This window comes from Dysidea avara, chromosome 3 (genome assembly GCF_963678975.1).
Source record: "Dysidea avara chromosome 3, odDysAvar1.4, whole genome shotgun sequence".
In the NCBI taxonomy this organism is placed as follows: Eukaryota; Metazoa; Porifera; class Demospongiae; order Dictyoceratida; family Dysideidae; genus Dysidea; species Dysidea avara.
Genome location: NC_089274.1, coordinates 18,548,506 through 18,562,676, shown reverse-complemented (window position 1 = coordinate 18,562,676; position 14,171 = coordinate 18,548,506). Strand labels below are relative to the sequence as shown.

At 37.1% G+C, this 14,171-nt stretch overlaps 1 protein-coding gene across 1 annotated transcript; it reads right to left on the bottom strand.

Moving 5' to 3' along the window:
* Positions 1-553: 553 nt before the first annotated feature.
* On the bottom strand, positions 554-12,588 carry LOC136249891 (protein NLRC3-like). The gene is made up of 2 exons (XM_066042021.1): positions 12,498-12,588; positions 554-5,104 (listed from the first exon to the last, which is right to left on the bottom strand). Exon 2 carries the CDS (start codon positions 4,917-4,919, stop codon positions 2,292-2,294), a length of 2,628 nt encoding a protein of 875 aa, XP_065898093.1. The 5' UTR covers positions 4,920-5,104; positions 12,498-12,588; the 3' UTR covers positions 554-2,291.
* Positions 12,589-14,171: the final 1,583 nt, after the last annotated feature.

The window sequence follows — 14,171 nt, the reverse complement described above, 5'->3', positions numbered from 1 at the left end:
TGTAGATATGAATCATGATAACTATACCTATTTTGACTTATCACGCAACAGTAAATCTCCATAGGCTTCTGTGTATCAGGCAAAGTCTCCAACCATGCAGTTGTGCATGGCAGTGCTAAAAAGGTACTTTTGTGCCGCTAATGCCTTTATTGTATGTATATAGTATTTGGAAAACTTGACACAATTCACCTAAAACGCTCAAAACTAACATTGCAATTTTCAGGATTCTGTTTACCATGCAGTTGACTCTACACATAGCATCATGTGTGATTATACTAAGCTATCAGAGATCATGCACTATAATACTGACATGTACAGTAAAGTGTTGTCTTTATGAAGATATAGCTACATGCAGATGGGCCTTGATGTACATGCATGCTCACCAAATCAATACTGCATGTAAACAAGGTGAACCAACACTTTTTTATTGTGTTGACCTTATGTACATATTGTGCATGATCCAGAGCATGACTCTGTGCATGCTTCTATGACAAATTTAAACCTTCTAGCACCTTATATAACCCTTATTTCTCTCTTTGCTGATAACTCTTAACAGAAATGTATAAACTATATCCATGCATTTAGTTAATATTATTATCATTCAGTCATGAAGTATATTGTCAAGTTGAAAATAGTGTCAAAGTGATTATTGAGTTAAATAAAGAGCAACCTTACAATACAAAACTTTCATGCAGCATGAGAGCTATAAGCAAAACTTTTATATAAGTGCACATCTGATATGATATTAACTCCATATAGCATTGCCTAACAAAATGAAGCTTTCATACATAGTTTAGTATTACGAGATAACGCACTTGTAATCTCATCTGCTGCTTCACTACTGATGTTGTTTCTTGAAATGTCAAATTCTGTAAGAGTTAAAGTGTTCTGTAAAGTTGATGTTATCTTAATTGCACCAGCAGTGCCTAAATTATTATCTTGCACATAAAAGTTCTGTAGGTTGGTATTTTGAGACAAAACAGTTGGTATTTTGAGACAAAACAGTTGCAATAGCATCCACTGCTTCACTACCAATACTGTTGCCCGAAACATTTAGTTCTATCAGAGATGAAGTATCATACATACCTGTCGCTATCATAATCGCACCTGATGTTTCTAAATTGTTTTCATTTATATGGAACTTTTGTAGCTTAATATTTCGAGACAAAATGGCTAAAATTTCATCTACTGCTTCATTACCAATATTGTTACTTGAAATATTGAGCTCTATCAGAGATGCAGTGTTACAAAATCCCCTCACAATCTTAATAATACCTGACGATTGCAAATTATTTCTGCTTATATCAAAAATTTGTAGTTTATTATTATGCGATAAAACAGCAGCAATGCCATCTGCTGCCTTGCTACAAATATCGTTTTTGGAAATATTCAATTCGGTCAAAGAGGAAACATTTTGCAATGCTCTTGCTATCGTAATTGTGCCTGTTGTTTCTAGATGGTTTCATTAATGGATAAACTTTGTAGTAGTTTACTATTATGACAAAGAACAGCTGCAATGTCATCTGCTGCTTCACTACCAATATTGTTGCTTGAAATATAAAACTCTGTTAGGGAAGAAGAGTTACACAAACTTTTTGCAACCTTTATAGCACCCAAAGATTCTAAATTGTTTTTGCTTATATCAAACACTTGTAATCTGGTATTGTGAGACAAAACAACTGCAATGTCATCTGCTGCTTCACTACCAATATTGTTGCCTGAAATTTTAAACTCTGCTAGAGATTAAGGATTTTGTAATGCTCTTGCAATCTTAATTGCACCTGCTGTTTCCAAATTATTTTCCTTTATGTAAAAACATTTCAGTTTAGTATTATGAGGCAAAGAAGTTGCAATGTGATCCACTGCCTCTCTACCAATATTGTTGCTTGAAATACTAAATTCTGTCAACGATGATATGTGCTGTAAAGCTCTTGCAATCTTAATTGCACCTGATGTTCCCAAGTTACTTTCTTTAATGTAAAAGTGTTGCAGTTTGGTGCTAGACAAAACGGCTACAATGTCATCTATTGCTTCACTACCAATATTGTTACTGGAAATGCTAAATTCTGTTAAAGATGAAGCATTTCGTAAAGCTTTTGCAATTTTGATTACACCATCTGTCTGTAAATCATTGTTCTGTATAGTAAAATGTTGCAGTTTAGTATTGTGAGATAAAACTCTTGCAATATCATATGCTGCTTCGCTACAAATATTGTTGTTGGAAATACCAAATTCTCTCAAAGTTAAAGTATTTTGTAATGCTTTTGCAAGCTTTATAGCACCTGCAGTTTCTAGATGATTGTCCCAAACAAAGAACCTTTGTAATTTGGAATTTTTGATAAAACAGTTATGATATCATTTGCTGCTTCACTACCAATATTGTTGTTTGAAATAGATAACCACGTCAATGATGATGTGTTCTGCAGAGCTCTCGCAATCTTAATTGCACCTAATGTTCCCAAATTATTCATGTGCATGCAAAATCCTTTAAGTTTAGTGTTACAAGATAAAACTGCTGCAATGTCATCTGCTGCTTCACTGCCAATACTGTTCTTTGAAAGAATAAATATTGATAGACTTGTAACAGTTTGTAATGCTTTGGCAATCGTGATTGCACCTGCTGTTTCTAAATCATTTCCATGTAACCATAACTGCTGCAGTCTACAACAGTGAGATAAAACAACTGCAATATCACCTGCTGCTTCACTACTGAATTTGTTATTTATGCAGTTCAGTACACAAGGACTAAATGAATCATTATTGAAACAATGTGCTATACTTTCCTTGATCTTTTTAGCATGTGGTACAGGAAGTGTCCCTAAATACGACGCACATGTCTGAGCATCATGATGCAATACAGCTATAAAATAGTCTGCTATATAGCGGTGTGGTGATTTAACGTCTTCCTCATACTGCATTGCTAGGGTTTTGCTCAGTATATATGCACCCGTGGACTGCAAATTAGATCCACGCACCTTCACAAGTTGAAAATTTTTAAGCAAACAAGTTAGAGCTTCAGTATCAGTAATGGTACAATTCAAAACAATTTTCTCACGAGGAACACTTAACCTTACAAAGCGCCGCTTTACTGTACTTGCTACCTCCTGAATGCTGTCATCATTTAACTTGCAACTATCAAATAGGAAACAACTGACATTCCCTGGATCACAGTAAACAGCAAATAGTCGACAGTGTTGTGGAGCATATGTGGCCAATAATACTCTGTTAAACGTGTTGGGCACCACTCCGTCAATTATGCTAGGTATTAAGTTTGTTTTCATGTAGTTCCTTAAGTTGTCATTAAAAGAACTGACTGCAGTCATTGTTGTGCTATTGTACAAGCTGTCAACAGAGAGGATCAGCTCCTTGGTATGCCAGGATTTCAAAATATTACAAAGCTTACTCAGCGATTCTCTGTGAAAACAATTGTAAGATATATCAACACACTTGATTGCTATTGGCACTCTTTGAGAACACAACATTTCACACAAGACATCACAGCACCTGTCATCAATGTTACAGTGTGATAAGTTAATCATTTCCCACTGCTTATTGGACAACCTTAATAGTAGAATTGCAAGTGTGTGTACATCATCAGGTGACAAGGATTGGTGACTGAGGTCAATTATTCCTCCATGGAATATGTTCTCAACAGAAGATAACATTTCATGACCAGCTTCTGCCAGACAGTGTAAGAGGTGAAGACATTTGATTTTATCACTCAGTATTGCACTTGACATAGATGTAGTTCCAAAAATCCAGCTGGAAATTTGGAAATAATTTCCAGTGAGGAAGTGCCTGAACACAACATTATTGTTACCTGCTATGCTGATGTAAAACACCCAAGTATTGTAGTATTGTACATTCCAAAATGTGTCATTGAGCAGCTGTAGCTGCGTCTGGTCTGATAGTGAGGCAATGTGATAGGCTGCCATATATTCTTGGATGGCAAAGTGAAGGAAATGAAATGATTCATGATCACAGCCATCTTGTGGTTTAAAATACCAAGCAGGTTTTAACAAGCCAAGTCCATACCAGTTAGCAGGAGTTACGCTAGGACATAATGCTCTAATCTCAGCCAATGTGAAGACTAGTTGATTCTTTTGTAACATGAGAAATGCAAATTGGGACAACTCTTTAACCACTTGATCATATGGATGGGGTAGATCACCAAGCATTTTAAAAGTAGCAGTAGATACCTTTTCGTCTTTTTTAAGAAAATGTGTAATCGTCATCATAACAAAAGTTTCAAATAATTTTGTTTGAGTGCTTGGTAATGTGTTGATGTTATCTTTAGTAAAGCATAGCAGCATGCTCAAGGTTTGTGGAGTACAACAAAATTTATCAAGAAATGGATTAGAACTCAACAAACTGTCAAACTCTTTGACTTTCTCATTTTGATGCTGTAAAGCATGTTGGATGAAGTCCTTCTTCTCTTTATCAGTAAAACCCAACACTTCTGCTCTACAGTTCATAATTTCATGAAGGCGAGAAAAAGCAGTTGGATGAGATGTAATTACTAAACCACATTTTGTCAAGATTTGATGATTTACAATATCATATATAAAACTATTTTCATTACCTTCAGAGATTTCATCATAACCATCAAGCACAATGCAAAGATATTTACCCTCAGTTTCAAGAAGCCAACTAGCTATTTTGTCAGCTAGTGTGTCATTCTTCAAGAAGTAGTTAACAAGCAGACTCACATTAGTGATAAACTTTACTTGAGGGTCACGCATGAACAACAGGAACAGTAACTTAGTGTTGTGCAGTATAAGTTGATTAGCCCATTGTACAGCAATCTCTTTGCTCAAAGTGGTTTTACCTATGCCAGATGCTCCCTCAATGAGAATTCTGTAAGGAGAAGGAGAAGATCCTTCAGTCACAATAAAGAGATCTTTAATAGCAGTTCCCATGTTTGAGTGCTGCGTAACAACAATGCCTGATTCAGTATATCTTCTGTCATCATGAATGGTGATAGTCGGAGTAAACTGTTTAGGATAATATGGTGGCCAGTCAGTGGAGTCTCCAGTGTATGTGTTCTGTGTATAGTATTTGCACAGCAAATCATTAGCCAATTGGACATCAATATCTTGAGTAACTGAAGCAAAATAATAAAAAATGCAATTACGATGTAGATGCTTGCAATACATAACTAGTTATAGTTAAAGCACCGCCGTGCATGTGTATGGAAAATGCAGCACAAGGGGGTGTGTCGAGAGGTTAATACAGCATGAGGTGAAGCCAAGTGCTGTATTTGCCTCGAGACACGCCTGAGTGCTGTATTTTTCATAGACACAAGCAAGGCGGTGCTTTAAGTGTTATATTGTACTTCCTGGTCATCTGACTAGGAGTGATTTTCTCTAGTACTGCAAACCGCTGCAATTTTCGGTGATCAGGATATCAGTAAGTGTTTAACTAATCTATTTCTAGTCATAGAATGAACTACTAGGATTAGTTTGGCTAGTTTTAGCGATTTACAATGTCACACATGTGATCAATCGTGTTGTCTTAGTGGAGTCGTGTTTAAAAAGCTTCGTGATCAGACGATCAGTAAGTGTTTATACAATCTATTCCTAGCCGTAGAACTAACTCGTAGGATTAGTTTGGCTGGTTTTAGCGATTTACAGTGTGTTGTTTACGTAACATTCCTTAAATAAATTCTCCGCACAACTGTACTGTATTTGCCCAAGTGTGCTGTGTTTGCCCAATTAAGTGCATAACTGTACTGTATGACTCATACAGTACAGTTATGCAGTTTATTAGTACTACAGTGTATATGGACAATACGATAGGCGGCATCGCTTTGATCCTCCCACACAAAGTACAATATAGCACAGTAACACTTTAAATAGGTATGTTGAGGGACGAACTTTTTATGGTTAAGATAATTTTTATTGTGATTCAGAAAGCTTAGTCTCAACAGTTATAGAATGGTTCGAGGCTGCCTAGGTCCAGTCATGGATTTTTTCTCCTTTCTCCACCTTTTCAAACACAAACAACATCAAACAACACACTTTAAACAGGCTGTAGGACCAAGGGTCCTACACACCTTCAGCACTTGTGCTGTAAAGCCTTAATAAATAAGTGAATGGTCCACAGGCCTCTTACATGTGTGGCATTAATTTTGTAGTTATTATATACACTTGGTGATAGCTAAAATCATACAGTACGATAGTACTGTATACTAGGGATCATGGAGGTTCGGGTTTTTCTGGCCAAAAATATCACCCAAAAACCAAGCTTCACATAGCGCCTTGGCAGTATTATACACTACGATAGTAGCGTATAGTAGGGACCACAAAGGAGTAGGCGTGGCCCATGAAATAACATCACCCAACAAACAGCCTCAACTTCCCCTAACAACAATCAGGCAGTATTGGTTAGGTGAAATAAGCCCAAACAAGCTTTCGGATTGACCCAAAATGCTTTCAACAAGTTGCTACGGAATTAATTTATTTAACAGAATTTTCTACTAAGTAAGTAAGTAAGTAAGTAAGTAAGTAACTGACTGACTGATGCATTCAGACAAGCATAACTCGATAACGGCTAAGGCTACGGGCTTGATTTTTCACTGTTTGACATCGCTTTGGCCCGACAGGTTCCTTTTGGCATACCGCAGTACGTGCAATGCCTTCTTCATGGACTTACCAATGTCTTCCTTTGTGTCCCATTCATCTTTGCTGACAGTGAAAAGTGTCGATTTGGCGATAGCATGTGATGGCTTCCCTTTGTAACGGAAATTGTCTGTAATTGTCATAGTGGCTATTTTTATAGCAGAGGTGCTTTTCAAACAGTTCTTGATTTGTACTACTGTGTAACGGGTTGAACATAGCCAACAATGAAGCATAATGGATACTTCACTTTTCAAATGATACTTATTGATATAACCTGGGGCACACGGCACCATTTCTTTTGATATGCGTGGATTGCAGAGGTGCTTTTCAAACAGTTCTTGTTCTTGATTCGAAACGCTGCGTAATGGGTTGAACATAGCTGACAACGAAGCGTAATGGATACTTCACTTTTCAGACGATAATTGGGGTGCGTGGCATCATTTCAGATGCAGTACGCGTGGGTTCACCAGTCATAATAATTATTTACAAAAAAAGTTAACAAACAAGTACACATAAAAATTTGGAATTTTCAACTAGAGTAGGGGCTTATAGCACATCAATAAAAAGTACTGATACAAGCTGGAGTAGAGCACGATATTAAATCACAGTAAAACAAAAAGAATTGTTATATCCCTACTGTGCACTTCTTATTGTTTTATTATGATTTAATATCATGCACTACTCCAGCTTGTTTCAGTACTTTTATCGATGTGCTATGGTCCCTACTCTAGTTGAAAATTCCAAATTTTTCTGTGTACTTGTTGGTTAGGTATAACCAAGCCCAAAAGTGCCCTCAGTACTATCCTAAATGCTTCCAATAGGATGTTGTTACAAAATTAAAAAAATTAAAAGGAATTTTCTACTGACTGACTAACTGCATCCTTGATTTGATGCCTTCAGGCAAGTATAACAGCTAGTGCTATGGGCTTGAATTTTTCACTGTTTGATGTTGCTCCATTCTGAGATGTACCTTTTGGCATACCACAGTACATACAATGCACACATTATGGACGACTTACCTTTGTCCTCCTTTGTGTTCCATTTCTTTTTGCTGACAGCCATTCATGGTAGCGCGATGGCTTCCATATGGGAATTGTCCATATTTTCTGTGGTGACTGGCTTAATTGCAGAGACACTTCTGTTTTTGTTTTTTTGAAATTGTAGCACTGTGACATAGCTAAAAGCAAAGCATGATAGCCACTTCACTTTCAAATCAGTAATTGGGGCACATGAATCATCTGTATTTTTCATGGTGACTGGATTGATTGCAGAGATGCTTCTCCTACCTGTTCTTTGTTTGTAGTGCAGTATAACGGGCTGAACATAGCTGAAAGTGAAGCATAATGGCCACTACGTTTTAGAGTCAGTAATTGATATTTGGGGCGCACGTTCAGTTAAAAAACATTACTGCTGGCGCCATCCTTTCTTTTGATGTGGTATGCGTAGGTTCATCAGTCATGATAATGTTACAAAAAAAGTAAACAAACAAGTATAAGGAAAAATTAAGAATTTTAAGTTCGATTAGGGATCATAGAAAAAAAAGTAGGGAAACAAGGGAGGTCACCTATACCTGTAGATATACCAGTGGACATTTACTACCACAACTGAATTAGGGATTAAATGTCCACTAGTATATCTGCAGGTGTAGGCGACCTCCCTTGTTTTCCTACTTTTTTTTTCTATGATCCCTCATCAAACTTAAAGTTCTTAATATTTGTTGTCATAAATTCACCTTCCAGGCTGAAACAAAACTCTAAATTACCCACTTCAACTTTTTCTTAGTGTGTTTACATTAAGTTAGGATCTCCTATGTGATAAGTTTGGCAACCCATGGATTGAGTTTAACAAAATGTCAAAATTAGTATATGTAACTTAGTAAACCTTAACAACACTCTTGTTTCACTTAAGCATCACAGGACCATAGCAATGAATATAACTAATACCTGGATGCTACGGAGCAAGAATAGGAGTGCACAAATGGTCAAACGTATGCAACCTATTTGGACCCCAAAAATCCTTACCTATAACATTAAAACACCAACTTCTCTACTACTGCTACACAGTGGCATATCATTCAAGTACAAATAATAATACTCAAACAGTAGGAATCCCCCACAGTGTTCCCAAACAGGATGCTATTGAAAATTATCACACATATGAAAAATACCTTATGAAGGGTTAATGAATCTCGTGCCAAATCTAGCTTTTGATAATAAAGCTTTTCTAACTTTAACAAATCGCGTATATGCACATAATAATAAGCGTGTACTTCAAATATTGCACAACAGCAGAACTCAATGAAATATCACTGGCATTAATGGATCTTGAGCTAACTATTATTTCCAACAATAAGCAAATTCACAATTCACTTTATAGAACTATAACCATAGGGTATAAGGTCATGAGCAAGTACAAAGAAAACGAAGCAAATGTCACAAACAAGTATTACGACATTATTTCCCAAACTGATGACAATTTGTACTAGGAGACACTTTAGACATGTTACTCCACACATACCCGAGATACTGGATATTGAATAAATTTACCCGAAACCTGAAAGAGAGAACATTACAATCACTTGAAAACAAATAGCAGTAATGTTTGCATACATTAGATTCCAGATCCCCACAGCCTATGATGCCATCACTATACAAGACTCACCTAATAATGCCAGAGTGTACAGCTAACACCGACATCTACAAAAGGAGTGTACTATAAGGTTTCTTTTATAAATAAAACTGATTTCATGAGAATTTGTTTTAATTAGAAGTTCAATTTGAATTTTACTAATACTGGTCATTGCTGATCATGGCTCCAGAGGAAGAAACTTTTCTGCTGATGTCAAAGGTTTATTAAATGCACAAAGAGTCTGTAGTGAAACCAATAAATCAGTCAGTGATCAATCCATTATATGGTGATTGTGATGGCCAGATGGTTTATGTTATAGATCACTACAAACTTTCAGTCAAAGTTGTGACTACAGTTCCAGATCACCCTATAGAGCATACCTGTATCTGTCACCGTAAACTTAACACAAAAGATTATGACAAATTAAAACAACTTGGTCAAAAACACAGAAAGTTGAAAACATGAACAAATGTAGTCATGAATAAGCAGGAGGAGAGTGGACACCTTGGAATACCCAGATCAAACAGGTCAGGGCTCCTCTATACGAGGGTTGCACCATTGCTAGCTATCCACTTTTGATCTCGTCTTAAGAGTTGGAGGCTGTACTAATGTGCTCGATAACCTATGTGAGTATATAGATAGAATAATAGAACATCTGGCTACCAGAACCATACTGTGACTTTTTAAAGTGCACCTGAAGGTTATGTCCAAGAGATGATTCTGGACTGATACTATTGTTGAGGGAAGCCCTGCCTCCAAAAGTGAGTAGGGATTCCATAAATTGATTGTGCCATTTCTCAACACCACAATTAGGCATAGATATTAAAAGCTGAGGTGTGTGACATCCTTCACAATCTGTATGGGATTTGAAATAATTTCATGATTTGAAACCTGGATTTGTGACTCAACACTTGATTTGAAAATTCACATGTGATGTCATAGTGTTATTTGTGATGTTATTATTGGGTTCTAAAGGACAATAAGTCATGACATAGGCAATAGTTTTGTTACTGTGAACTTGCATTTTCTTTAATAATAATATGTTTGTGAGACTAATTATTTCTGTGGGCAGAAATCACTCGTGATCATTGATTTTTGTCCAGCATATTTAAGAGATTGGTGCAGAAGCATATACAGGCCGCAATAAGCATTGTTTGTTTATCCCACAAAATAAACATTTCTATTAGGAAAAGTGTTTTTTTTTTATTATCGTGGAGCAGTAATCTGGAACAATTTACCCCCAACATTAATCATTTGTCAGTTGTATTGTTAATTTTTTTCTTTTTTTATTCTTGTTTGCTTCTTGTTGCTGGTACTCATGTTGTTTTGTTGTTGTATCTAATATTGTATGTTTTGGATTGTAGGACACTGCTAAAAAAACAATGCATAGAACTAATGCAGTTATCCACAAATCATTAAACTTTGCTAGATGAAGGGTGTGTGTGATTGTTAGAGAGTGGAAGGGGGTGGGGGTGGGGCTGAAGCTCCCCTTAGAATAATATCCAGTGTTGGGCAAGTTACATTTTAAAAGTAACTAGTTACATATTACATATTACTTGCAACTGAACTATTTAGTTACAGTTACATATTACCCATAAAATAAAGTAACTATAATAATATTACATATTATATTACTTTGTGTCCACAACCTTAAGCTGTCACGTGTGAAACTACCACCTTATCACATGACATGATTTCGTTGTTGGGCAATGTGCAAATCTCGGTTATAAGTAAGAAGCTAGTGAATAAGCACCATTCAGTAGGCTTCAATACTTCGTTGTGGTTAGGCGTTACTCAGTGGATTACTAACGAGATTAGTAACTTTGTTACTTGTAGTAATAATATTATGTAATATTAGACTCGTTACAGTAACTATATTACTTAGGTAACGCGTTACATTTGTAAGTAAAGTAACTTGAGTTATATTACCTGTTTTTATAGCGTATTTCGTTATATTACTTAGGTACCACAAAAGTAATAATATTACGTAACGCGTTACATAAGTAGCGCGTTACTCCCAACACTGATAATATCACACCGAAAGTATCCTTCTTGGACCAGGACTGAAAACTGATAAAGATTGATATAGCCAAGGCCTTCATAAAACGTGTTCCTAAAAGTAGTAGTAGTAGTAGTGGTAGTAAAAATATACATATATATTTCTACAGTGGGAATCAAACCAGGCACCTCTTACTTTGAGAGTTGGTGTCTTACCACTGTACCAAGTGTTTCCAGGTGGTTAAAGGCTGTTTTGTACTGCTTATAAATGCTATATGTTCATTAAGGCCACTCCAATTGGTAATTATGTTCCTGGTCTTTTGAAAATCAGTTTAGGTGCGGGTGGGCGGAATTCAGCAACAAAGCAATAATGAAGTGACTGCTCAATTAGAATTTTTTTTTTTGTGATTTACTGACTGTTCTATTAGAGTATATTGATCTGTACTATGCACTCTGCCCATTTCTTGCAGGTTTTCACTAATAAAATACAAATTATGACACTTAGATAGTTAGATTTAGTATACTTGTTGCAGCCCAATATTTGTTTCTGAAATTCAGGTTTTTCAAAAGCTGATGTGGGCATTTTACTCATGTATTTCTGAAATTCCGCATTCTCCAAAAAAGGATGCGGGCGGTGGACCAGAAACATAATTACCAATTGGAGTGGCCTAACCCTGCAGTAAACAACTAAAAGCACTGCCAATAGAGACTGCAAATAGCCTGTTTTAGGGAAAGTACACCTGCATCAAGACACAACAGTGTGTCGTGTGGCCAAGTACATCCAGTGCGGGCGCACGACGGACAAGTGTGTAATTTGAAGTAAACAGCTATTGGAGTTGCACCAGACCCTTTTCCCCCCACCCAATACACGGAAAAAAGCGGTCTGGCCACGCGAGACTAGTCAGGGCGATTGTTGATTGCTGCTGATTGGCGAAGCCCTAAACTTCTAAGGCCTGTTTATCATTCTCCTTGTACAATAACGATGATGGAGGCAGCATGCATGTGTGAGGCTTTTTAACAGGCAGCCTTAGAAGTTTAGGACTTCGCCAATCAGCAACATTCACCCTGACTGCATTATGAACTCTTGGTGTAACTTGCACAGAATTCTAAATGCAGGTGTACCAGACCCTACTTTTCCCGCCCCCACACAAAAGAAAAATAGTGGTCTGGCTACGCGAGACTAGGTGTGTACGTGTGGAGAAACTCCCGGCACACATAAAGGTTAAGTAAAAACTATATTTTCTTCCTTACATTTTGGCTCGTCGGATGATTGCTGTAAGCTCAATTCATCGTCAACTGGAGCATCCGGAGCATCAACTTGACGAATAGAAGTTTCCGCACATTTAGCGACGTAAACCAGACGTAAACTATCGTACACGGTTGATCACGAGAGTATGTTCAATTAATCTGTCGCGTGCCGTGGGGGGCAAATTTTTTTTTGGGCCCACTTTCAACTTTAACTTAAAAACAGAAAAAAAACTTTTGGTAAACTTGAACCCACTACTTTTCCTCAATACACCCGATTCCTAACCACTGTGCTCAGTACAGCTGCCCTGGATTTTTGAGGAGAGGCCATCATTTTATTGATGGGATGAAAATTGAGTGTTACAACAACAATAATGTGAGATGAGTCCTCGGGCACACACTGCCACTCACGGGGCTATGCCCCAAGAGTGGGTGTGGCAAGGAAAAATATAATATTCTATATGTATAATTAATCAAGTGTCAACATTCAAGAGTCCATTCAGAGCAATCCTTAGCCAAAACTATTCTTCTGGAAGCAGAGATAGCTATTGAAGCTGCCAAGTCAAAAACTCTCCTGCAGCTTGACTTAGATATCATGGTGGTCTGAACAAAATTAATACAGTTTTGAAAGGATGACAAAGAAGGTGATAGGTAGTGACCTAATGCATGCACTAGACTTAGTTCAATTGTGCTCTACTTTAAATGCAAGACATTACAAAATAGTGATCTAGCCTATAACAAAGAAGATATCTAAAACTGAACCCAAACCCTACCCCTAACTGGGGTATAGGTATCGCTGAACCCAAACCCAAACACTAACTTTGGACTACTAGATCGTGAGAATTGGTTCTGGATGGGATGGTAGAGGGTGCTAACGTGTCCTCTACCTACTATCCATGGAACCTCTTCTCTTTAATTATATAAAATAACCAAAGTGAGCCCAAAAAAAATTGGCCCGTGGGGGTTTATTTTGAGTACTCGTTTATTTTGCGCCCCCCACACAAACCGTCTGGCTCTTGAGACTAATAATTCATTAGTTTCATTAGCATAATGCATCAGATTAGTTTTTTTGAACCCTGTATTGATTAGCTAAAGTGAGAAGAGGGCTTGTACATGTGTTGCATATAGTGCAAGCATAGGCGATTCTAGATTCTAAGGGGGGTAGGGGAGGCCATGGCTCTCCCTGCTGAAAAACAACTTTAATAAATCTTGGGGAAAAGTTACAGTATAGATTGGCATTGTTATTTTTAGCATTTTTCATGTTTTAGCATAAATTTTAGGCTGTTTTCAAGCCGTCAAATTGCAAAAATCATGCAGCTTCTGGGAGTTGCACCCACAGACCCCCCTTTATATTACAGCCATACAGCAATAGTCATGCTGTTCCCTACTTGCCCCCCCCTCTCCCCCCTATAGGTCAGGTCTAGAATTGCCACTGAGTGCAAAACTGAAATTGATTTCTAACTAACTATTGGGAGTCTGGCGGTTTAGAGATTTATGAAACACAGCTGTGACAAGATTGAATCTGGAAGCAATTTGTGAAATGACTCTGGAAGTAAATATAGGCAAGCTGAAATTAAAACAAGAACTAGTGAACTATGTACGAATGCAGTAAGCAAGAAAACTTTAAATCAAAAAGTGGACCACAACATGGAAAATTTTGAAACTGAATATCTCAACATT

What these genes read in the sequence shown, in the direction of transcription:
- LOC136249891 (XM_066042021.1), bottom strand. Translation starts at nt 4,919, where the DNA reads ATGGGAACTGCTATTAAAGATCTCTTTATTGTGACTGAAGGATCTTCT.